Below are 26,674 nucleotides of genomic sequence, written 5' to 3'. Positions count from 1 at the left end.
ACAAACAGACGGAAACAACACTAAACACTTTTATGAGTTAAAAACTCGGGGAAAGTCTTCAGTTATCACCGTAACAACAGCCTGTTTATTCCATAAACTGCATTCACATACACGAAAAATCATCCCAGATCATTTCTGCCCCTGTAGACTTGCTGTTATGAATGCCCGCGCATGCGCTAAGATGGCATTATGCAGATTGGTCGGAGGCGAGAGGTCTGCTCAGGTCTGGACGGGTGAGGTCTGTATCCAAGAGGTCTCCGAGCTCTCGCTCTTCATACTGTAAAACCCTTCTCTCAAAAAAAGATTTGACATAGGTTCAAAATGGGAAGACAAAGTGGTGAAATTTGATTAAAAAGTGGCAAAAATGGGTCCAAGGAGGCAAATGGATTAACAGAGACAAAAAAATAGTTGGAAAAGGGGAAAATTTGTTTCCAGCTGCAAAACTAGTCAGGAAAAAGTAGTGAAGGGGGGTAAATGTGACAAAATATTGATTTAAATTTGAAAAAAAAGGCATTAGAATAGCTGATTACAGTTAAAATTTGCATAAAATTGATGGAAGAGGGTTAACAGTGCCAAAAACTGGTGAACAGAGGCAACAGTATGGTGGCAAAAATGGGTTGAGATTGGCAAAAACTGTCAGAAAAGCTGATGACTAAATTGTTGAAAAAATAGTTGATAGTGTCTAAATGTGACTGAGAGGCAAAAAATTCACAGAGGCAAAAAGTAGGTAGAAAGTGGCAATAAAGGGTCTATAGTGTGATAAGAAAGGAAGAAAAGGCGTGCAAAACTGATGAAAAGTGGCACCAAGACCAGTACCAATGCTACTAATCCAACTCACATACACTGATACCATCAATTAGCCACAACTGTGGAGGGCCGATTCCCTGGAATTGTAATGGAGTCCAGTGAAATCTGTGGGCATGCCTGTAGGGCAATAGGCAACTGCCACTAGATTTGTTTAAGGTTATCAATAATACTTAACACACTTAACACAATTAAGAAATTAAGGAAAGCCATCAAAAAAAGAAGTCATGTTAACTTGTAACATCTGGTAAATGATTTAATGAATGTGACTGATATTTAACGTGTGGTAGAAAATCAGATTTTAGTACTTATGTCAACAAATGTTTCAACCATCAGGCTTCAAGACTCTAAAGGATATTTTAGCTATTTGATGTGATTGTTTTCATTTTATTGTATTTGATTGTATACATTACTGTTTGTGTATTTGATTGAATTAGTATGCATTGTCTTGTTCCTTTGTATGGACCCCCAGAAGAATAATTGTTACTGTGGTAACAACTGATGGGGACCCCTTGTAGATACAAAAAACAAAACAAAACAAAACAAAAAACCCCTAAATAAATTATTTGAAGTCTTTCACAAATATAGAAATAGAAGGATGAATTACTTTTGTCCCTCTTCAGTATTCATCGTTTTTTTTTTGCATTGTATTATTGGAATTATGTAGTGGTTTCAACAGTTATGTAATTATTATGTTTATTATTCTGTTATTAAAAATAAATCAGGCTATTGTAAATGAATTCATATTAGATGACTATTACTGCTGTTTAGCTGCTTTAGCAATACTCTTTTATAACAGTCAAGCTAATAAAAAATCAAGTTGAAATTAAAAATTATTATAAACTTCAAATACAGTGAAAATTGTGTATAAATATATCAGAAAATCATTAACAAATGTGTGTGGACACTTAATGTGTCCAAATAATTACATCACATTACATCTGATTAGACTGAAGAGGATGAAGCTAAAAAAAGAAAAAAAACTTAAGACCTGTAAATCTCGCGAGATTAGCGCGGTAACAGAGGACTGGGGCTTGGTCTTGAAGTTTTCAGATGCATCTGTAGATGAATCATAACAGCATCAAGATGTCGGGACGATCAGGCCGTGCTGAGACCCGAAGTCGCGCTAAAGATGATATTAAAAAGGTCCTGGCTGCCATCGAGAAAGTGCGGAAATGGTATGTAGTCTGTGTGAGGGACAATATGGAGGGGAATGTTTAAGTACAGACTGTAGCCTTGTATCTTCTGCGTCGCTCAACAAACTTCAGTCGGAAAAGTTGGATGATTGACGCCGTTCCTGACCAATGTATGCCCGACTTTGGCAGAGGAGGCGGGGCTAGTTGAGTTTTTTTCCGTCGAGAGCTGTCAATATGGCTACAGCCTCACATGCCGCGCGCTGTAATCCACACGACTATCCTGTTGTCAGTCTACTGTCAAATAAATGAATAGCTTCTGGCTAATTTTAATGATTTTTTACACGCTCTTGTAAAGTAAGCGCTAACAATAAGCGAGATTAATACGATATTTGATAAACTGCCATGTATTTACAAAAGAAACGGGCATGCACATTGTATACCATGTTACAGGTTCATGCTAATAAAGCAGACTGTGTGGTGTAGCACCCAAAATGAGCTTCTCTCATTTCTTAATGAACCAATGTCATCTCCAGGGAGAAGAAATGGGTGACAGTAGGTGATACATCCTTACGCATCTTCAAGTGGGTGCCAGTTACAGAAACAAAGCAGGTGGGGCTCTGTCATGTTAAGCTCCACTGCTACTATGAAATTCATTTATTCAGGAAACCTCATGCCACTTTCCTCTTTGTTGTCAGATATATCGCACCAAATCCACAGGTGGAGATGTAAGAGGACTGAAGGATGTGGTCCTTGAAAACACAAACTCTCTCCTGGACTTCACTGGTGAGTTTTGTGTCTGGAGCAACTGTAGGCACAATACAAAGAGGATGTCAGATGATTGTTCCTAAATTTGCTGCAGATGTACCCTCAAAGCTGACACCTCATAGTCAGTGCAGTTTCTATGCTCTCTACTTCAGATGAAAATAGCAACCAGAGCTTTTTATCGGACGTTTACCAGCCTAAAATGGATAACAGCAGCAGCACATCGAGCTCACAGCAGGTCAGCCCTCCACATACCTCCAGCCTCCGGACCGAAGACTCACAGCCACCCATGTTGGGCCAGGAGAGTGTGGATGGTATGGGGATGCCAAAAACATAATTTTTAATCAGTTAAACACACGCTTTATTTATTTTTTGTATTGAACCATTATTATATTCCCAAAGGAAATACTATTAATTCAATTCAACAACTTTATTAATCCCCTGAGCGGCAGTTGGTTCAGAGAAAGAAATAAACAAAATGGAACCACATTTTAAAAAACATTATAATTAGACTTCAGGGATTTATTGGGGAGCCATTTACTGTGTTTGATTTTAACAATTCTATACAATGTGTAAATTTACTTTGAACACATGAGTACAATTTGATACCATTGAGTTGTTCCCTATACTGTTTTGGTATTCTTTTGCTGTCAAAGATGCACTAATGAGGGTATTCATTCCCTTGCAAATGCAGAGCCAGTTCATTCAGGGCAGGAGGGGGCTGATGAGCCACCTACTCTTATCAAGGAGGAGCTACTTTCATCAGGAACCACCAGACGGAGCAGCCCAGACACACAGGTTCATTTTAGGGGGGGTACAAACATACATTTTTTTAAAATTAGATAAGAGCTTACTTCATATATATTGGACTAGTTGTATGGTATAAAATAGAGGTCAATTTAAGCTAGATGCCGGATTTTTCTTTGTCACTTACAGCAAGTGCTGGACTGTAAAGAAAAGTTGGCCCTGGCATTTTTTGGTGCAAACCAGCCCTTTACCCCTGGTCTTCCAAATTATTTCCTCAAACTGTTAAAAAGCTTAGACATAAATGCCATGGACAAACAAAATTGTGTGTATTCACTCTGTTATCACTTGATGTTAAAGGCAAAATACCCTTGCTATAGCAGAGGTATGTAAGAAGTTAGTAATTATAATGGAAAATAAAAATAATGGTTCCAGAGTGTGTCTGCCCCCCAGGAAAGTGCCTCCATGTCAGATTACCAGTCCAGCCTTGCATACAGCACACAGAAGGCCATATTTAATGTTTTTTTTCCTTTCTGATTTACAGGAGGAACTGGATGAATCAGGAGCACCTCCTTTAAAGAAGATTTGCACAGGAGACAACACGGTTTTGAGATAGCTTATTTATAGTTGTTTTGTTAAAATGCAAACAATACTTGTCCCTTTCAGATTAGCTAAGATTTAAGGTTCTGTTGAAATGTTAACATGAATTTTACATCTCAAAATTACAAGTATTACAAGTATTTACTGCTTATTTTGTTCACTTTAAGAGCTCTTTTAAGTATTGCTGTATGAAGTGATTGCTGGGAATAAAGGAGGGGATTTTACAAACTGATGCAAGGAAGTGCTGCTGAGGACAGTTAGTATTTTAAATCATCTGCTGTAAATTTCTAGTTTTCTGCTTCTAATTTTCGCTTTATGCAGTGTAACTTTACTTGTGCATGTTCTCATATTTCATTGCTCTTTTTAGGTTTACAGGGGCATTTTAGGGGGAATAAAGTTAATTGTGTAACTTTATGAAGATAAATGTTTAGGTGTGCTATTCTGCTTTTTTTCATGCAACACCCTTCATAAAACAAATCTTTTTGTTCAGCTCATTCAAGAATAAATGATTTTTTTGGTATTTATATTTCACCAGTGTTTATAACTGAATTCAGTCCAAACCAAATTAATTGCTTCTTGCTGTTTAAGTCATTAGTACTGCAAGGTTGGTATGTCCATTTTCTCTTGTGCCAGCCTCTTTACCTCATAATGACGGTAGGCCCTTTTGTGTAACAACGCTCAATTAACGTGGGGCCCAGACAATGGATTCAGATACTTGTTCAGACAGAAATTAATTGCAGATACCTTTCAGAATTGGAAGAGCATTTTCAATAGAGCAATATGGATTAACCATAGAGCCGTTAAATCAAAATTCACTAATCTTTTTGTCATCAACTAACCTCTAGCCCCTAATGAATATTCTACAGGGGCGTTGTTTATCTTGAGGGGCTGTGCTCGACTTACAAAAGACAGGCCACATCAGCCAATGAGCACCTGCATTAGACGAATTCGACGAGGGCGCCTCATAGAGTCAGCCAATGAGCGTTTAGAGGAGGTGGGACCTAACTGAGACGCTGCTTGCTGCCGGGGAAACGGGGTACTGACGGTGGACGGAATTGTGCCGGTGGAGTAGAAACTCCCGCCATTTCGACAAGGAATTAACCTCTTGATTGATACAGGGTAGTTTTCCGTAACACTCACTACGCTTTTGAAGGTTATCAAGAGGCAACGACACCACGGACATGCAACGAAAACGTTTAACTAAAGGAAAACGGGCTTCGATTTGAAGGTTTGGATTGCACAGCGCGCCAGATCTCGCTGCTGAACTGCGCTTTGGCTGTTGCCGCGAGTTTGATCTCGGTGTGGTTTGCATCTTTTCATGTTCATCCAGAGGAGCTGAAAGTTCCCTAATACTACCGGGGGACAAATCCAGCTACCTGATCTACATCACTGACATTACGTAAAACCATCATGACACCGCTAGCAGAGAAGAGAGCAAGGATGCGATGAGGCGGGTGACAAGAAGCGCACTGTTATTGTTTTGCAACGAGCTAGCGATCCAGCCTACTAGCTAGTTAGCTAGCTGCTACACGTTGAGTGCCGGGCCTGCCGGCGGTAACGTGAGACGTGCTAAGATATTTTGGGGCACTTGTATAAATGCTAAGGACATATTGCTGTATATTGTTTAATTAGTTTGTGACTACAAGGTTAAACCGTTGGAACCCTACCGTAGCAAGCTGTGCCATTTGTGAAATTGAGATGGCACCGCTTTTAGGCCGGAAACCATATCCACTAGTTAAGCCGCTGCCCGAGCCACCAGGCCCGGGAGAGGAGGTCTACATCATCGAGCACACCAAGGAGGCCTTCAGGAACAAAGAGTATCCTTTGACGTGATGCTGATGCTCAGTGTCTGCTGCCGGCATGCTGTAACATTATAACTAGTTTTGTCTATCATTTTTTTATACTTCTTCATACAGCCATACACATCGCAATGTAAATTAGTACGGTGTACCGTATTTTATGACACCTGACGTTTTATCAACATTCACTCTTTACTCGCATGTACACAGTTCATACTCGGATGCTAGCTAGCCATTGATCAGCTAGCTAGTAAACTCACTCTAACACACCTAGTGGGCTAGTTAATAGAGTTAGCACCAGATAAAATACTGCATGGATCTCAGTATAACCTCGATGCTTAATTGTGTGTTGACATGTGTTAAATTGTGTCCTCTCGCTTTCAGCTGTTACGGCCTGGCTGTCAGATACTAATGCTAGCTAGATAGCTGCTAACGTTAGGTATCCCATTATCTCACAATAGCCCGTCGCCTCCACAGACTGGAGTTGAAGCTAGGTTGGTAACAGTTAGCTGTAAACGTTAGCACGCAAGGCTCGTTACAGTAAGCTAGCCTTAGCTCCCGGTACCATTGCGGATTTTTAGTTTGTCAAGGGGAAGTCAACAGCTGGCAGGGAAGAGTTGACTGTTTATAGGTAAAATATATAGGTTTGATTGTGGTCGGGGCTTTACATCTTTATTAATTTGTTTTAGCTTGTGTGACACCTTGAGTCAAACGGTTCGTAACTGTCAGAAAGTGAAATCTGCTTTGACAGCCATATCATTCTGATACACACGAAGTACTCGAAGTTTTCTCTACGTCATGTAGTGATACTGAAGTTAGCAAAAGTTGAAATGACATCGGATATCTGTAAATATGTAGCCCAACCGCCTGAAATGTAACAATTCAGCAGACGTTGATAACTAGGTTTCCAGTCCACCACTGTGGCGGGTTACGGAATGTTTTCCACAAGTAAGTCATTTTTAATCTGTAAATAATAAAATATATTCTAATTGGTTCAGAAATGTACACACTGGTTCTTTACAGTAGGAATATAGGCTATATTGTGAACTAAAATTAGTTGCAAAATTATCATTTTGCAACTTAAATTACTGGAGATATCTGGGATTTATAAAAAATAGTCACCTTTTTGTGAGAATTATTCGTTGTCATTGCACACAGGTCTTGGAATGTCAATGCAAACCCATCAACTGGGCTATATATTAATATACAGGACAGATGTTGATTTTTTTTTTTTTGTTTTGACTCACTACATATTTCTTTACATTGATAGTGGTGGCTTTTTTTCAGTGTCCTGGTTCATTTGGCTCATCTCAACAAGAAGAGCCAGCTCCTTTGATTCTCAAATAGCTCTTCATTTGGGTACCAGCTTGGCTCCATTTGACCTGCCAAATTTTGCGATGTCATGACATACCATTGATATTTGTGCTGGTATTTGTCTCCAGTTATGTTCAGTTTTTTAAATTGATAAAAATATCATGTAATTATTTTCTAAATATGCTGTCTCCCCTAAACACCTTGCAGGCTAGATGAAATTAGCTCACTGACTGGGCTTTATGACACACTTGATGTAACAATAATGTCACACAATCAAGTATGAGTAAGGATTGGAATCAGGAACTGGTTCCAGCTGAGAACCAGTTCCAATTGGTTCAATCCATCGACCTAATTTACATTTGATCTTAACCATTCCCTTATTGATGCCTTACTACTGTGTGCCTTGAAAAGGTTTTATCAAAACTGTTCATTACAACCTGTAATTGTAGTATGCTTGTCATTAACTCTCACTGAAGGTGGCATTAATGTTCAGAGAGAAAATTTCAGTTAAAAGTCAAAACCTATGTCTACATTTTCCAAAATAAAAATTCACAGGAAGGACTTGATAAAGGAATTGACAAAGAATTGAATATATATACAGAATTGATATCAATAAAATCTTATCAATTCCCATGCCCAAGCATGAGTCCTTCATGCATGGTGTGCCTGTGGCACTGTAGTGTGGAGAAAAGACCATCCCTAATAATCAAATAACACACAGAGACACACAACATATATAGAAAATAAAAGTTGTAATAATAATGTTATAAAATGGCACCTAAGTGGGATCCTGATCTTATCTTTTAAAGGGGTGGCTCTTTGAACCGGCTTATTCATGAACGACCCATTGATATACTTTCTCTACAGACATTCTTATAATTTTAGAATGCCATATTTTGCAGAAAACCTGGACTTTTTCCCTGATTTCTCTCTGGTTTTTTAATTTTTGTCCCCTTTGTTCCTTTTTTTAAATTTGAATTGCTGGCTTGGTATGCTGGGTGCTCTCAGGTCTCAGTCAATTTTACTGAATAATGACATTGTTTGACACCATATATATTTTGTGGTCAATTCAAATGAAAAGGACTTAAAAAGATGTGTCTGTGTGACTGTAATTTCCTTGACAAAATGTCTACAGAGAGTATGAGGCTCGCTTGCAGAGGTATAGTGAGCGCATCTGGACCTGTAAGAGCACTGGAAGCAACCAGCTCACACACAAAGAAGCATGGGATGAGGAACAAGAAGTCACTGAACTGTGAGTATTAAATCCAAAATCTGTGCGTGCTTTAGCAGTTTCATCCAATAGGTCGCATAATCTCTGCCATAGCAATCTATGGCCTTTACAGATATAAGCTGTTGTAAAAAAAAAGGACAGCCCTACAGTTGTGTAGATTGGCGTGTTGTGTATTTAGGTGTCCTGTAAAGCTCCGGTGGTAATAATACCACCTTTAGTTAACATAGATGCTTTGGCCCAAGGATATAGATTAACCTCCCCAACTAGAGCACTGTAGTATCAGGGAAGAGTCATACTCTGCCAGTGAAGGTCACAAGGCTTGCTTCTTCGCCCTGATTGGATAGATCTAGTGCTCCTCCTCTTATTCTATTTAGAGGGTGTGTGATTGAGTCATCCTTGAATCTGCAATGTCCTGGTGAGTTTCCTTATCCTCATCTGCAAAATGGAAGAACCTTTAGCCAAACAATTTTAGAATCTTTTAGATGATCTGTTAACCTGTTGCAAACTATCTGTACCCAAGCACATCATATATGTCCCTTTAGCCAGTGGAAGCTGAGTCTTGCTACAATTTCAGCCAACAGCAGTGCTCAGCTGCCTGGAGTCCAACACACAGGATCATGGGTTGTATTTAAGCTCCATCTAATTTTATCTGTAAAGAGCTTGTACTCCCCCTGCTGGTCACTCATGTGCATGTCTTACCCTGTTATGTAATGTCCTGGGCCCTGTGATAAGTGCATCAAATGAATATGAGAGTGGGGAAAATCATGCACTGAGAAGAATGCATCAGTGTCAAGTCTGATTGTTTTTTCAGTATGTTTGTAAGTGCTGTCTGCTGACTTCAACGGTGGAGAACAGCTGTCTTTCTTGGCATATCATGCTGATTAGTTTGTACTAACCCTTAGGTGCCTTTCTTTTGCAGGCTCCAAGAGGAGTATCCAGTATGGTTTGAGAAGCCAGTCCTGGAGATGGTCCACCACAACACAGTGTCTTTAGACAAACTGGTTGAAATGGCTTGGGTGGAAATCCTCACCAAGTATGCTGTAGACGAGGAGTGTGACTTCCTGGTCAGTTGAAATCCTGATTCCTTTCTAAACCTGTCAACAATTTTTGTATTTCTTACTAGAGAACATTAACAACTGGAAAACATATTAAACTGAAACGGCCCTCTTGATGTGTTTGGAAATGCTCATGAGATATTTTTTCCCCCTCAGGTGGGAAAGGGCAAAAGTTTGCGAGTGAAGGTGATGAAGATCCATCCCCTAGAAAACCCGGAGGGTGAGACTGGTGAGAAGAAGCTTGAAGGTGCTTGTGATTCTCCATCCAGTGACAAAGAAAATGCAAGTCAGGAGAACCAGCGAAAGGATCCTCCGCCCCGAGAGGAGGAGAACAGAAGAGAGAGTCTCAGTGAGTACATAGAGAAAATCCATCCAAACTGCTGTTAGACTGATCATCACTGTGTTGCTTTTTCACATTGCTTGTCTTCTTTTTTCCTCTTTCAGGTGACAGAGCTCGCCGTTCACCCAGGAAGCTTCCAACAGCCATGAAGGAAGAGAAGAAGAAGTGGGTCATGCCCAAATTCCTTCCTCATAAGTATGACGTGAAGCTCATTACTGAGGATAAGGTTTGTACTAGGAGTTTTGAAGGCTCCATTCACTGCTTTAAGTGCCAGTCCTGTATGATCTTTAGTCAACATTTTTTCTGATGATTTCTCCTGTAGGTGATCAGTGATGTCCCAGTAGACAGCCTTTATAGAACAGAGCGCCCTCCAACCAAGGAAATCATGCGCTACTTCATCAGACACTACGCCCTGAGGCTGGGTATGGGAGAGAGTGCTCCCTGGGTGGTTGAAGATGAACTAGTGAAAAAGTTCAACCTGCCAAGCAAATTTAGTGACTTTCTTCTTGATCCACACAAGGTAAGTAACTCTTGGCAGTTTCTTTGGTTTTACATTGTGGCAAAATGTTGCCATGCTTGGCTCACACTCTTGCTTGTATCCAGTTTTTAGCAGAGAATCCCTCAGCGAAGCGCAAGAGCCTAACGTCTCCAGAAGGTAAACCAAGAAAAAAGCAGAAGTCCTCAGACACACCAGGAGAGGATTCAGGAAACGAGAAGGGAGAAAAGAAGAAAAGGAAGAGGAAGAAGGATGCTTTAGGCATGCCCCTTAGCCCAACCATTTTGGGCCACATGCAGGTTAGCTTGCTCAAATGCGCATCATTTCTCAGTTGAGATTTCCTCATTGAAAACATGTTATTATTTTAAAGGCAAAGCTTTACTTAGTGGATTGTTTTATATGCATTTCAGAAAATAAAGATGAATGGCTCCCCCCTCAAGGTAAAGAACCCAGGAACCCCCAAGAAAGGAGATGGCAAAAGCTCTTCTCCCTCCACCCCCAAATCAGGCAAGAAGTCTGGGGAAAAGAAAGAAGGGAAGAGAAGTGGGAAAAATGATGAAAAGAACATCCTCAAAGCATCAAAAAAAGATGGCAAAGCTGGTGCTAAGACACCAAAGATGAAGCAGATGACGCTGCTCCATCTGGCTAAGAGCACCCCAACTGGAAGCCCTAAGAAGAGAGCCCGCAGTACTGGTCTTGGCACCCCCAAACTGGGAAAGCCATTGCATCCCATGGCTCTGCACCTCCTGCGCTACTATAAGGAGAACAAGGGCAAAGAGGACAAGAAGACCTCCCTTTCCTCGCTCATCTCCAAGGCTGCAAAGACCCTGTCCCCTGATGATCGGGGCCGGCTGCCAGAGGAGCTGCGGGACCTGGTACAGAAACGCTGGGAACTCCTGGAGCAGAAGAAGCGATGGGCAGCTATGAGTGAAGAAGAAAAACAGGAGGAAATGAAAAAGAGGCGCGAGGATATGAAAGAAAAGCTGAGAGAAAAGGCAAAGGAGAGGCGTGAAAAGGAGCTGCTGGTCCGTCGTGAACAATCACGCAGATATGAGGACCAGGATATCGAAGGTGGCAAGAACCTGCCAGCGTTCAAGCTGGTAGACATGCCTGAGGGGCTGCCCAACACCCTGTTTGGAGACATAGCTATGGTGGTGGACTTCCTTCACTGCTATGCAGGCCTGCTAATGCCAGAGGACCAGTATCCAATCACAGCAGTGGCTCTAATGGAAGCACTATCAGGAGAGCGTTCTGGCTTCCTGTACCTGAATCGAGTGCTGGTCGTGCTTCTGCAGACTTTGCTTCAGGACGAGCTGGCAGAAGGCTACAGCGAGCTCGATATGCCCCTCTCTGAGATCCCCCTCACCATGCACTCTGCGTCAGAGCTGACACGGTTATGCCTGCGACCAAGTGACGCTCACAATGAAGAAAGTGGTCAGGGTTCAGAGGATTCTGGACCACTTGGAGGCTTTGATGATGTGGTGACAAGTGAGTTCTTGGAGAAACTTGAGACAGTGGAGGTGTTTGAGCTGAGCCCGGAGGAGAAGGTCAACTTGCTAGTAGCTTTGTGCCACAGAATACTCATGACGTACTCTGTTGAGGACCATGTTGAGGCAAAGCAGCAACGCTCAGCTGAGCTATGGAGGGAGCGTCTGGCAATGATGAAAGAAGTCAATGACCGCAAGAGGGAAGAAAGGAAAAAAAGAAAAGAGATGGAGGGCAAAGGTAGGCAGGGCTCATACTGGAGCTTATTTATGTAACAGTGAAATTAAGTTAAACTGTAATTTCTACATCTTTGTCCATTGATTTCAATGACGAAAAGCTTTTATGATACCTACAAACTCTCAATTTCTCTTGTAATGTCCATTGGTTTTAACATTTTGTGATTATCTATTGTTAAAGTACAAGAGAAATATATTGAAGCCACTATTGAATTCCCAAATTAAATACAGACTGATTAACAAATTATTATTTTTTTTATTTGGTGCTCCAAGGGGAGAAGAAGAAAGAGGGATCTGCCAAGAAGGAGAGCAAAAAGGAAGTAAAGGTAGAGTCTAAGGTGGAGCCGGAGCCAGAGGACATGATCAGCTCGGTAAAGAACCGGCGCCTGATGTCTATTCAGGCTAAGAAGGAGAAGGAGGAGATGGACAGACAGAACAAAGGTACACCTAGAACCAGTCAGACTATCTGTAATTATTCTCTCTGCTTGAACTTGGTGTGCCTCACTCTTATTTGTTGTCTTCATCCTCAGAGCGCATGGAGAAGGAGGCAGAAGAGGAGCGTATGCGTAGACAGAGAGCTGCCACAGAGAGGGCCTTCCAGGATGGTATCACCAAAGCCAGACTGGTCATGCGCAGAACTCCACTGGGTACGGACAGGAGTCATAATCGGTAAGTGCTGTTACATCAGTAATTAAAGCATTCATGCATTTTAAAAATGATGAAATAATTACAGTTGTGGTTTCATGCTTTTTTTCCCTCAGATACTGGCTTTTCTCAGATGTGGTTCCTGGTCTGTACGTTGAGAAAGGCTGGGTGCATGAAAGCATCGATTACAACTACACTCCTCCACCTGAGGACAAACCAGCCGAGCCCGAGCCTGAGCCTGAGGTGGAGATGGAGGTGGAGGAGGAAGAGGATGGTGGCTCTGCAGCTAATCAGGATTCACAAGGTACAGTATCAGTTATCATCATCTGAACAAAATGGAAGTTGGTAGAAATAAGTAGTGGTTTGAATTTAAAAACCACAAAGATTGTCTGACACTAGTTATTTCATTATACATTTTATGGAGGTTTGTCTCATCAATATTGTGTTTTGATTGGTCACATTTGTATAGAACATGTTTCTTATTAAAAGATAAACGTGTCTAAATTGTAGGTGCTGAAAAGGATGATTGCAGCATAGATGGTGCTGTTAGTGAGGGAGCCCAGCAGGGGGCAGCAGCTGACATCACTATAGAAACTACTGTTCCCAAACAGGGACAGAACCTCTGGTGAGGGCTTTTCTGCTGTCTTTTTTACTGTCTCAATACATCCTTCATTTTGCTAATTTCTTAGCTCTTTATTTTTCCACACAATATTTCATGATGTTTCCTGCTCTCAATCCAGGTTCATCTGTGACAACATAGCTGAGCTAGACGAGCTCGTGGAAAGTCTTCATCCTCAGGGGGTTCGAGAGAGTGAACTGAAGGCAAAGATTCAAAACAGGTGAGTTGGACTTTGAAGAGCCTTAGCTATCACACTCTGCACAGCCACTTGCCTGCACAGTTGTCTCTCCTGGAAGCATGCCATGTAAAGCTTTGTGCCCTCTGCCATCAAACAAAGAACCATCAAGTTCAAAAGCAGCAGCATTGAAAAATCAGCTCTTACTGATCTGTTGAGGTTATCCAAAATAACATACATTTTAAATAATCCTTTTTAAGTTTAGTGACACTAGATGTTTTAAGTTTTATTCCCCTCTAAAATGTATCATGATGCAAGCCTTCAGACATTATGCTGCACAGTTCCCCCACCCAGAGCATACAGTGTTGTGCTTAACAAACACAGATTATTATGAAGCTCAACGCAAAGATGTCCCTTATCATTCTTCAGATACCAGGACATCCTGCACTCTATTCATCTGACTCGTAAGGGTAAATTGGGCCTTAGGACTTGCGACGGCTATGCAGAGCTGCTCAAGTACCTCCGCAGCGACATCCAGGAAGTGGCCTCACGACTCCAGAAAGGTGGTCTTGGATACTTGGATGACAACGTAGACATTGAAGAGCAGGTAATAAATTTGTCTAATCATATTCAATATGTGTAGTCCTGCAAATTCTGGAGTATAAACTTTAAACTGTTTTATCATCATTAGTGGTTGGGTGCATGCATTGAAGGTGTAGTGTGTAATATTTAGCCAAGTTGTATTTAGCAGAAGAAACTTGATAAAAATTACATAATCAGCCTATCCAAATTGGTGTTTAATCACCTGTATATATAAATTAGTTTTATTTTTATTAGATTGGAACAAGCCTCATATTTATACATTGGGAGGGTCCCCCCAATGGACTCTGCCATCTTGGATTTTACATCTTGCATGTTTCTACAGTACAACAGAGGGCAGCAACTAACAAACTCATTTTCTGAAGTTCCACAGGTTACAATGATTAAAACTAGAAGTGACTGTTGGATGTTGATAATATCCCCCAGTTTTGCAAACTGCACCATCTAGTTTCCAGTCAAAATCTTAATTTTTTTTAATACAGTGAATTATTTCAAATAATATGAAAGTGTTGGTTTTGTGCACAAACATGGAAAAAGTACTCTTAACTTCCTGTTTATTCACAGCTGAAAGAAATGGATAGCTTGAAAGAGTTTGGCGAGTGCATCATCACCATTCAGGCCTGCGTCATCAAAAAATTCCTGCAGGGATTCATGGCCCCAAAGCAAAAAAAGAAGAAGAAGCAGGCAGGGGAAGAAAACAGTAAGGCTGAGGAGGTGGATGAGGAGAAGAGACTGGCAGAGGAGGCCAGGGTAAGACATGGGTATTGTTTGTGTTTAGCCATCAAGGTTGAAACATCACAGCGCCACTCTGATTGTTCTTGGAGTCATTATTGTAAAGCTCTTTTCAAACTTTGGTCATTTGGTTGCATAGGTGGCAACAGCAGTGGAGAAGTGGAAGGCGGCTATTCGAGAAGCCCAGACCTTTTCCCGCATGCATGTCCTGCTAGGGATGCTGGACGCTTGCATAAAGTGGGATATGTCTGCTGAGAACGCTCGCTGCAAAGTCTGTCGCAGGAAAGGTAAGGACTGTTTTAGACTGGTATTTCAAAAAAAGGAGATGGTTGTCATTCAAATGTGCACCTACAGCTGTTGAGAGTGTATACCTTTAATCTGTACTAGCATCACTGACATTACAGCAGATCACCAAGAAGCAGTCAGCACAACAGTTCTTAATGATAAGTGTACGAGTATCTTTGCTCCTTGTCCCAGCACTCAGGCAGAGCCCTTGTGTGTTGAAGCTGAAGGAGTCTAGGACAAGATCAAGTCAAAGCAGCAGGGCCAGGCTCAGATCAGAACAGACTAGTTGTGTCAGGCAGGTCTACGTACAGAACTGCCAGCCCTGCAGGCCAACAGGTGAATCTTTAGTGATAAGGAGAATATATAAGCTACAATATAGAGGATCAATATGAACAAGGTCTGCTATTTTTTAAGAGTACAGTATAGAAAATACAAGTCAAGACTTAAAAAAGCTAAAAAAAAATTTGGATCAAACTGAAGTTGCAGTAAAACCATTAAGTTTCCTCTAAAGAAGCTCTGTTATTAAATATATTTTCGTCTGTCAGGTGACGATGAGAAACTTATCCTCTGTGATGAGTGCAACAAGGCCTTCCACCTGTTCTGTCTGCGACCGGCCCTGTACCGCATCCCTGATGGAGAGTGGCTGTGCCCGGCCTGCCAGCCCACTGTGGCCAGACGAGGCTCCCGCTCCAGGTAACTGGCTGCCTCAAGCCATTTGGGTTATTGCACTTTTAAAAAAAGGTTATTTTAATGCCTAGTATTCATTTTCTAATTATAGTAAATAAGCATTTGATTTATGTGCATTTCCATAATTTTCCTTCATTGACAAGTTAGTCCATGTAGGATGGGCTGTGCGGTTACCATTTAAACAATTCTCACTCATTACAAGTCTTAATCAACCTCTCTGTTGCAGAAACTACAAACAAGACTCTGATGAAGAAGAGGATGAGGAGGAGTCTGAAGAAGAGGAGTCAGATGAAGATGAAGAGGATGAGGAAGAAAATGATTACAAAGCGATGGGGCACAGCTGTGAGTCTCAACAAGAAAAATTTAAATTTAAAGTTTGAAAATTGACTCTCCTAAAGGGAGCAACAGATGGTGATAATATGACAGACTTACTGGCTATACAGGTTATGTCATATTTCATTATTAACAACTCAAAATTTGAGACCTCTGGTTGTCAGTAGAGAGCGTTTTCTTTTGAAAAATAAATCACAAAACCAGTTTGAGAACAAAATGTTTACTTTTAGGGTTAAAGAAGAGGATCTTTGTTGTGGGGCAGGTTGGGTATGGGAGGAATGCTGACAGAGAATTTCTTTCCCTGTCGTCTCCCTGTCTCCATTGTCTGTGTGTTGTCATGTAGTGAGCTCAGGTCTGGACCTTTAGCTTTGAAGCCAGCTCTCACTCTGGTTTCACTCAGAGTATGTGGCAGGATGATCCCCCTCTGTCAGTTCAAGCTGCATGCCAAGGATAATGATTTAAAAAGTTTTATGCATTGCTGCTGAACAGTTCAGGAGAGCAACACAGTTCATAAAGTCAACTACCCTCAGGGGGCACATAGTGAGGCTTTTTTTGTAGAGTGAAGTCAATCGCGACAGGTTTAAACAATAGCTTCATCACGATTCCCCATCTATATCAAGATATGTTCTGTGCCTTTAAGTGTGTACACCCCTTTTTTAGGGGTTACCTTTTTACTCGCTGTCTCTAATAATATCTCCTTGTTTTTATCCTGACAACCACTCTTTGTTTCTTGACAGTGAGACCAAGGAAGAAAAATAAGCAGTCTTCATCTCGGCAGAAAAGTTCAAAAAGTAAATCCAAAAAGCCGTCATCTTCAAGTAATCAGAGCAGCAGACAGAGGACTGGCCCCAACAGCCCTGCAGACATCGATGAACTGGTAAGAAACTGCCATAAGACCTTAGGCATCAGAGCATTTCTTTAAAGCTTACATCAGGAGATGTGAGGTAGCCGTTTTCTTAACAAAAGACTGTTATTTTGTTGCAGCAACTAAATCAGCCCCTTGTTGTTTGATCTTATTGCTGTTTGTGTGTGTGCTGGTTTTGTAGGTGCGACTGAGTTCACAAACTGGAGTGCGCAGGCAGGCGCTGGAGCTGGAGAGGTGTGAGGAAATCCTCAAGAAACTGATGAAATTCCGCTACAGCTGGCCTTTTAGGTGAGCAGAGGACAAACATGTACTTGTGATGAGGCAGTTTACCAGTGTTGCTTCAATGTGCTACAGTTCACTGAGCCTCAAGGCTCCATAACATCATGTGTTTAGACAAAATGTGGCTGGGTGTACTTTTATATCTGGCACTACCTGCACAGAACAAAAATCAAGTAACACCTGTGGTGTGCAACTTAATGTGTCAGGGCTGGACAATTAAAGTTTTGCTCAAATTGCTCACATTTCTTTACCGTTAACAACTTTCACTGTAATTATATTTTTAGCTAACCTCGCAAAGCAGATGGATACGCCAGTTTCCTTGTTTCTCACTGGCGAATCCATCTTGTAAAGCTCCCCTCTGAACCATTTGGGTCCGGTTAGAAAGTGACAGGACCAATCAGCGACAAGAGGTAGTACTTTCAGGCGCAGCGGAGTCGTGACGTAAACAAGCAGCAACAAGAGGCCGGTGCAAATATGGCGGAAGAGCTTAGCAGGGATGCTGCTTAAGTGCCAGTTTATCAGAACTTGACTACATTTCTTTGTTGAAAGAAGAACAAAGAACAGCAGTGAGTTGTTTTCTTTTCAAAAACAACAAAAGTCTTGTACTTACATATCTACAGTCACCATGGTTGATGTTATTCCTCAGTAGCTGCGCATGTGCAACTCGGGCGCGGCTACGTCACATGTTTTATTGCTCTGATTGGCCCGTAAAGATGTGACAGACAGAATATTCATCCAGTCACAATCTGAGTTTTTTTCAAATCCTCTGCTCTTTCCCAAATGCTTAGTATTGGAGGTTTTCCAGGTGGATTTGTGAAACAATTCCATCTGGCATGTCAGGTTACACAATTATATATATTTCCCGAAATTATTTAGCCCTGGTCTGAACTTTGATCTGCAGATCACCACTGAGCTGAGACACCAAGTAAAGCTGTGATAACTGACTGATATGTTCGTAGCACCTGATGAAACATTGAGTTTGTAGGCTTTGAAATAAAATTTTAAATCTATATGCCACTATCAGTGACATTTGACAGTTTTGCCTGCAGTATAACATGAAGGAGCAGCAGTAAATTGTTTTGCAATCTAAAGGAAAACTTTGAAACTTTAAAAGGAAAACTGTGAGTGCTATTTGGTTTGGGTTATTCGCATAGTGCCTACTATACTGAACAACGGAAAAACAACGGAGCTGATAAATACTCAGTAAGTAAGAGACTAGTTGTCACTCAATGGAACCCAGGTGACCAATCACAGGGCTTGTGGTCCGTGTCATGTTGACACATATTTTGATTTTTAAGGAGGTGCATGTTGGCCTTTTCATAGGTTCAGGGCTTGGTGCGCCTACCTTATGCTACTGTTTCAATTTTATATAGAAGTATTTATCAGGCTTTTGTTAGAGACTGTCATCATCAGAGCAAACAGCAAACACTAACGGTTATGAATCAGCACACCTCGTGTCCAACTCCAACTTCACATTAGAAGCTTCAAGACAGAATTTAAGTCTTAGGTGGCTTTCACACTAGGGGCCCGGTCCCGGATCCGAGTGCACTTGAGCCCAAAGTCCGGTTTGTTTTGGTAGTGTGAATGCAAACGAACCGCGCCCTGGCACCGGGCCCGGGCCCACTTGGGGAGGTGGTCTCGGGCGAGATTCAAATGGACTCTGGCACGGTTCGGATGAGATGTGAATGCAGCTGCGCTCGGATACGGGACAAAGCGTCTTTCAGCTTTATGATGTCATCGTAAAAACCAAACTTCTTTAAACAGCATGGCAGTTTGTTCACATTTTTCCTCAGTAAAGGGCGGAAATCATCAGAATCCAGTCAGTAAATGGTCTGCTGTGACTCACCTTACAGATGTACACAGGTTGGAGTCGGTGAGAGGAGATGCAAAGGCAATAAAAGTCTCCTGTCACCTCAAAAACCGCTGTATCTTTGCAGCGCGAGCCCATTTAATCCTTTGAGCTGCATGTATCTTATTGATTTTAATCATACATGGATGCAGGATGGAGTAAATACGAGTAAATACGCAAGTGCGCCTGGTCATTCTCAAATAAAATGCAAGATTGGGCTAGTTATTTCTATTATTACTTATTTCTTATTGGGCTAGTTCTCATGTGAGATCTAGCCAGTCAGATTGAGTTGTATGCAGGACATTTGGTGAGACTTTGGAGAGTGAGAATTTAGGCCAGAGGAGAAGTCAAACCTCGCATTGGAGCCAAAGTAGCACATTTTATGATTGATTATCATCAACGGTAAAATAAAGTGCAGATACCAGATGATTGGCGAAATGCCAAATAACTACATTAGCTACATCGGCCTACTTTCCATGCCCAAAACCAAACTCCGAACCTATGGAGACAGAGCCTTCAGTGCTGCTGCTCCCACCCTCTGGAACACTCTTCCTGCAGACATTCGTAGCGCTCCATCTCTGGACATTTTCAAAAAACGTCTCAAGCACCACCTGTTCACCACAACCTACAGTCTTCACTAAACCACCCCTTACACTCATCCTACCCCTCACATAGTTTGTCCATGTATATGTGTTCCTGTAAAGCGTCCTTGGGTTTCTCGAAAGACACTATATAAATTCAAGATAGTATTATTATTATTATTATTATTATTATTATTATTATTATCATCAATAATCAGTCAACTCCTATATTAACCAAGATTATTAAAGGCACAGTTGATGTCAGTTTAGTTTCACATTATTTTATTACCCACATAAGTAAGATTTTCCCCTGGATGTTAGTCTCAGTCTTGTATAACTGTTGTAAGAAAGAATCTAAAGTTGCACCTAAACTGTATGAATATAAAAACAACAACACAGGGCTTCTTTGTATAAATAAGATTTTCCAAACTTACTTGCCATCATGAAAGCTGAGTACAGTTAACCACACTTCACCGTTCCGCCTTCAAAATAAAGTATCCGACTTCCATCCTGTGTACAAGGAAGAAATTGACATTCAGGATGCCTCTCACTAAGATATAACTAAAGGGATGACAAATGAATGATATTAAATGTTAAAATTCACTTTGAGTCACTGCTACAAGTCCAGTCAAAGTTCATTAGAGCTTTGGGTATTTTTCTTGTTTTACTTTTTTCATCTTTATTTTTAAATGTATTGTTTGAGAGAATAGGGTTGTGTCATTTTCAAAAGATATCTAATTAGTTGCCAATAGCTACAGTGCTTCTCATGCAGCCCAATCTGGAATGCATTTGCTTTACTATAGTTAAGACAAGTAAACTATAGTGAACAAAAACTCAAACAGCACACTTAACTTCTTTACACAAAGTGTAAAAGTTGTACAGCTTTAAAGGCTAGAATCCAAAAAATATGAATTTGATGTATTTAGTCTGAAATTAATTATCATTCATTTATTCATAGTTCAATATGGCCGCCCTCTCACGCTCTGCTTCTCTTACAGGGAGCCTGTGTCTGTGGAAGAGGCTGAGGACTACCTGGACATCATCTCCCAGCCAATGGATTTCCAAACCATGCTGGGGAAGTTCAGCCAGGGCTCCTATCGTCACGCTCAGGATTTCTTGCAAGACATGAAACTTGTTTTCTCCAATGCAGAGGAGTACAACCAGCAGGGCAGCACGGTTCTGTCCTGCATGGTCAAGACAGAGCAGACGTTTACCGAGCTGCTCCAAAAACAGCTGCCTGGCCTCAGCTACCTCCGCCGGCGTTCACGCAAACGCATCAGCCAGCAACCTGAAACATCTGAGGAAGAGGAAGAAGACGAAGAGGAGGAGGAGGAACACGACGAACCGAAGAAGAAGATGCAGAACGGTAAATCAAGCAGGAAGAAAGTTAGGAATGGTAGAGGACGGATGGGCGAGGAGAGCAAGAGCGAGGAGGAGGAGGAGGAGGAGGATGATGATGATGATGATGATGAGGTTGGCAGGAGGAGAAGTAAACGCTCCTCTGCCACGTCAGGCAGAAAGGATTACAGGGAGCAGGACAGCGATGGTGAGCGGGACACACGCAGAACTCGTCAACGGGGGGGCCGGGGCGGCGCTGCAGAGGCAAGCAGCGACGATGACGATGAGCGGTCCAGCCAGCAGCGACATTCCAAGAGAGTGAAACGCTCATGAAGTCCTCGGTGCTTCTGTTTCGTTCTGTCGTCTCTCTTTGCTTTAAAACTTCTGTCCTGCTCTTTTTCGAAATGATCAACAGGCTGCCTCCTCCTCCTCCTTCAGCCAGCGGGACTTGATCCTCAGAAGGATTTTTTGTGTTATTGAACTTTTTTGTTCAGATTTTGGAAAATGATAAAAGAAAACTGATTTATATTTGTAACATGGTTAATATTGGTGTTTTTTTGTTCAAACAGAGAAAATTAGATAATGGAGAGGTCCTTGTAGCTCTTAAGACTCTGATTTGAATTTCTGTTCCCAGATGACAAGCGCACACATGCTCAAGTGTAATTTGTTGTCCTGCGAACTGCATTGTAATCTCAAACACCAGTGCAGTGTTAACAGAGGCCTGCTCTCACCCTTTACACAGCCATCAGGTCAGTGGGGTGATTGCGGTTTAAAATCAGGCTGTAAGGGTTGAGCCCAACCAAACCTCTGTTACGAGTCATGGTGTTGTCACTCACTTCAAGTACTTGTGGTGTCTATAGTCCAAACCCTCTGTCTTGGTGTAAAAGCAGCACTAATGGCTGAATTGTTCCCGTCACCTGTAAATCTCTTTCTTCTTCGCATCTTGACACCAAATTTATCTCAAATGCAAATTTATAGATAAACATGATAGGATTTTACTAGTTGTAGTCTTCATTTGTGTTATTTTTCCAGTCAAGGTTCGGATTTATTGTAGAAATCTGCATCCAGACTAAAGAATCACGTGTAATCTTCTCACTTTAGTCCTCAAACACAAGTTTCATCTCAGCTCTTGGTGCCAAGATGTTTTTAAAACCTGTGACCCCTACTTTGGGGTCTCATACTTGGCATGCTGACCAGCCTTTCCTCCTCTGTAGTGCCCTGCCACTTTAAAAGAACCAGTACCTCAATGCTCAGTCAGTTTGCACTCCTCCTGTGTAAAGTGCACCTCTTATGCCAGCAGCTGCAGGACCATTCTTTCTGAAAATTATGTGCATTTTTAAACAGTGTTTAAAAACCACAAATGTGATGTTTGTTAAGAAAATGGGCATTTTTGAATATTTGATATTTTTTGCACATTTTATTTGGTATTGTAAATGAAAACTTGTTAGTCAATCTTAATCACATCTAATAAATTGATATGGTTCAACCAGGGATCTCCTAATCAATGCAGAGAACTGATGGTTGGTTTACTTTTCCTTACAGCTGGAATCATTGAATTAGTTGCATGTGCAACAAACCCTCTAAAGCCTCAGTCAGTCACTTCGGTTGTTTTGCGCATAATAAAGATGTACCTGCATGTCCAAGTTTGGACATTAGGTGGTGCTCTCCTCCTGCACTTTGAATTCTTTTATCTCAGCAGTTTCAGATCGTTTCATTCACAGCGCTCACTCTGCTTTGTGCCGTCTCTGGTCATCATAAACAAGAGGAGCTTGATAGAGCTAGGCCTTTTTGCATCAGATAAGAAAATTGCTCATCTGACAAGTTGATTTGACTTTTGCAATCAGCTGCATTTCCACATTAAAAAAAACTTCTTGAATTTGCAGCATTTCCAGGCACGTTACTACTATCAGTGTATATCTGTTAATATACTGAAGACAGTGTTTGGCTCTTCTCTCTGTACTGTGCTGTGCTCTTGTGTTTCTCTAGTGCTGTTATCACCAATGTCTGCCAATTGTTTCCCACCCATTTGATTATTTTTGTTATAATTCAGCTTTGACTCGATTGCTAAAATCACTCTTAAAAATAGATCTTGATGAACAAACAAAAAGTGACTGCCCTTCTCAAGATGAGATCAGACTGTAAATGCTTTATTTGTCCTTGGAGGAACTGCAAAAGTCTTTTACACTTCCTTTTTTAATATATATATTTATAGTCTCTAAAAATGGGGTTTGGGCAGGTTCAGAGGATTCACATGTAAAGAATTTCCAATAAAGGCTATGGATGAAGACTGTAGTTCTCCATGTTTTATTTGTGCTGAGCTGAAGAGCGTCTCCAGGTCAGACAGACAGACATCACTGCCATGTGTTAAACTTTGTGACAAGACAATGAACGGGGAGGAAAACGGGTTAGCCGTGACTACCGACTGATGTCTTATTCTGCTTTTTAATAAAATATCAGTTTTCATACTTTCTGGTGTGGACTTATTTCTCTGACACATCTGCATATTCAAATGGAGGCAAGGGTAGCCTCAAACATGGATTAATAGGTTTATTACTAACAAAGAGGTATCTGCATTACTGAAAAACTGATACATGTGCACTTGAAATAAAGAATGCAAGCCAGACTACTGGTTTAAAGAAAACATGCATGAGGGGTAATTCTGCTTAACTTTTTTTCCAATAAAGTAGAGCTAAATGTTAAAAAGGAAATAATCCCTATTTGGTCTGAGGACAACTGCTGATAAATAATAGATGTTAACCCAAGGCCAGAGACAACTTGCAAAAGTTCTTACTATTGAGTGCATTCACCTCAGAAAGAAGTTTAAATGCCTTAGATTTAACGCTTTGAAAGTGTCTGTAGTGGTGCATACTACATATAGTTAAACTACACCTTTTAAAGTGTTAACTATTTAACAATATATATAAAACAGCTAAAGTAACTCCTGATAATCTGTGATGAGGTGGGTTTCTTTTGGCAATAACAGAGCAGAAAGTCAATCTCATAGCAAAGCAATGCATACTTGAAGAAGACCTTAAGGTCACATTCACAGCAGAACTGTTTGGTTCACTTTAAATGAAATCTGGTCCATTTTCCTGGATATTCTGGTTTGTTTGGATATTCTGGTGCAAAATGTTTAAAAATTCGGGGTTTTGGTCCTTCTCCAAACGAACATTGGTGCGGTTCGTTCAAGGTGTGAAAGCAAAGCAGACCAACTTGAAAACCAAAGGCAGGAAGTGGCATAACAGGTAATGATTAGGGGCTTTGTATATGTCACTTAATACACTTAAATACATGTCAGTGTTGCTTAGCCTCTGTGTAGCAATAGCAATATGTTGTAGTCTCCACTCACATGTTGGCTTACTTTATCTTTGGTACTGATTCATTCATTTCATGTAATGATCAACATGCTGGACAGTTCACTGCCTCCCTAAGTCACAGGTAGGAAATCTAACACAGTGGATAACTTCACTCATGGTGCAAATGTTTCTAACATTAAAAACAACACAATTTACAAGGAACAGCAAAAGAAACCTAGCAGGGATCACTGGAAGCAAAATCTAAACACAACTAAACATTAAAGGGCATGATGGGAAACTCCGCCCACACATCTCCCAGATTTGATACAGCAGTGGGTAGAGCTTAGATCATTTGACTCTTTACAGAGTTAAACTAACACTGGTGAATCAACACTGTCAAACACTGGAGACCATTTAAGTCAGAGTTGAGTTAAAAGTAAAAGTTTGGAGTTAAAATCAGCTCAGTACACAAAAGACACAATTCACAGCTCCATCACACCATGCCCAGAAAGGAGTAGTAGAAGAAAAGTCTTATTTTGCCTGCTCTTCAATCAGAACACAAGTGAACCAATGTTTCAGTTACAAGAACAAATTCAAAGACTATGACTACATTTTCCATCAACAATGTAATAATGAATATTGAAGCTAACATAGGTAAAGCGAGTCACCATTCATGTCTCTACTTCTAAAACAAGTCTATACATAATTTAATACCAGATTTGACCTCTGACCTTTTTCCTGTTTCATTTATGAAATATTTCTTAGTCCATTGTGGTTATTTCATGAACGTAACCACTGATTTTGTTTATGAATAAAGTTTGATTAAAAAAAACAAAAAACAAGAAAAGCTGGAAATATGTTGTAGCGGCAAAATAGCATTTCCTCTCTGAGATAAACGTCCGTGAGAGTTACCATCAGAGATGTACAGACTGCAGCCAGACCGTTTCGGGCATTGGGCCTTTTGTACTGTTGGTTCTTCATCCTTTTCATCAAAAAAATATTATTTTTGTTAAACAATATTAGATCTGCACAAAAAGAGTAAACTTTTGTATGTTCAGTAGATGCACTCATGAAATATTCCAATATTGAAGTGGGGAATTGTGGGTGCAGAGACACTAGTTATTTGTAAGTGGCAGTCATTCTGATGATGATATAGGCTTAACCTGTATGTGTTAGGTGTTCATGGGGCCCCTGGTTATTTGGGCCTCAAGCAATAGCCTACGTTTGCCTAATGGTAAAGGACACCTCTGTTCGTTGTAGGACATGTCATACCCCATTGAAAACTCAAATTAATGTACTTCATCAACAATACAGTCAAGCAAAAGTTTTATGTTCTGATACAGGCTTTATTTCATTGATTCAATAATTTGGTGTGGGCCAATTAAAAATGGACCAAAGGCTGCAGGCTGCAGTCTAGACACCCCTGATATATGGATGTGAGTAAGCATGATAAACAGTATATAGCACTTTTTATCCAACTTTTTTTTTCCAGAATATGAACAAAATTAATGAGCAAACTATTACTTTATTTCACTTAATTTTTCTCTATTTTTCCCATTTCATTTACTTTTCACTTGTTAAATTTTGTGAATGATTTTTATCCTTGAGTATGAACTAGTAAAAACAAACGGATGTGACTTTTAAGAGTCTGGACTTCTAATTAATTAAATTTTGAGGTTCTGACTAACAAAGTTTTTTTTTTTTTGCAGTCAGCACAGACATGAACAGCTAAACAGCTAAAAATCTGCATGTACAAGTAGAAGCAGCTGAGTCGTATATCCAGACTGAGGGGCCCGCCTGTGATGTATAGAGCAGAAGTGAGAGCAGGACAGCAGGATCTAATGAAATATCTTCTGCGGCGCTGACAGCCTCTGAGCCATCTGTAACTTGGCAACAGGTGTAGAAGCTGAGACGGCTCAGAGGAAAGGTCAGAGATGTGAAAAGTCACTGGAAACGTAGCACTTGATTAGAGGCACTTTGGAGCTCGGTGACAGCTGCAGTCAGCTATAATCAACCTAAAATGATGTTTCACTTTACTTTCACGTTTTTATTGACATTGATTAAATTTAAGATTCTCCCCCATGAAAAAGATCCAGGTCCATGATCTGAAGCAGAAGAAAAGAAGTCAATGGCAGATTGAGGACATTATGAGCTCCAAAGCCCTGAGGCGTTGGAGGGAAATCGCTGCTTTTTGTTTGATTTTTTCCTGAGAATTGACGCTGACTGAATCTTTGTGACAGCGAGATTTGGTGGCTGACTGTTTTGGGAAATGGAGCCAAAAACAACTGAGCATAGCTTTACCTACTAATATGACCTCTGCATGATTGGAGTGAACTTCTCATGAACTTGTTCTGGGGAGGATTAGCCTCTTTAGCATTCAAGACGTTG

General features: G+C 40.8%; 2 protein-coding genes across 2 annotated transcripts; both read left to right on the top strand.

Annotated features, from left to right (window-relative positions):
* Positions 1-1,832: 1,832 nt before the first annotated feature.
* bcl7bb (BAF chromatin remodeling complex subunit BCL7B b) lies at positions 1,833-4,566 on the top strand. Its single transcript, XM_041801674.1, has 6 exons — positions 1,833-1,982; positions 2,474-2,549; positions 2,636-2,723; positions 2,858-3,016; positions 3,397-3,500; positions 3,991-4,566. The coding sequence occupies exons 1-6, from the start codon at positions 1,870-1,872 to the stop codon at positions 4,060-4,062; spliced, it is 612 nt and encodes a 203-aa protein (XP_041657608.1). The 5' UTR covers positions 1,833-1,869; the 3' UTR covers positions 4,063-4,566.
* A 525-nt stretch (positions 4,567-5,091) lies between these two features.
* baz1b (bromodomain adjacent to zinc finger domain, 1B) lies at positions 5,092-22,476 on the top strand. The gene is made up of 21 exons (XM_041801661.1): positions 5,092-5,863; positions 8,295-8,411; positions 9,310-9,454; positions 9,602-9,794; positions 9,890-10,011; positions 10,108-10,305; positions 10,389-10,580; positions 10,692-12,006; positions 12,276-12,443; positions 12,533-12,671; positions 12,764-12,951; positions 13,158-13,272; positions 13,388-13,486; positions 13,871-14,048; positions 14,606-14,791; positions 14,913-15,060; positions 15,604-15,751; positions 15,972-16,087; positions 16,816-16,955; positions 17,125-17,231; positions 20,651-22,476. The coding sequence occupies exons 1-21, from the start codon at positions 5,745-5,747 to the stop codon at positions 21,321-21,323; spliced, it is 4,806 nt and encodes a 1,601-aa protein (XP_041657595.1). The 5' UTR covers positions 5,092-5,744; the 3' UTR covers positions 21,324-22,476.
* The last annotated feature ends 4,198 nt before the right edge of the window (positions 22,477-26,674 follow it).

Source organism: Cheilinus undulatus, linkage group 2 (assembly GCF_018320785.1).
Source record: "Cheilinus undulatus linkage group 2, ASM1832078v1, whole genome shotgun sequence".
NCBI lineage: Eukaryota > Metazoa > Chordata > Actinopteri > Labriformes > Labridae > Cheilinus > Cheilinus undulatus.
This window is presented reverse-complemented; position numbering and strand designations above follow the sequence as displayed.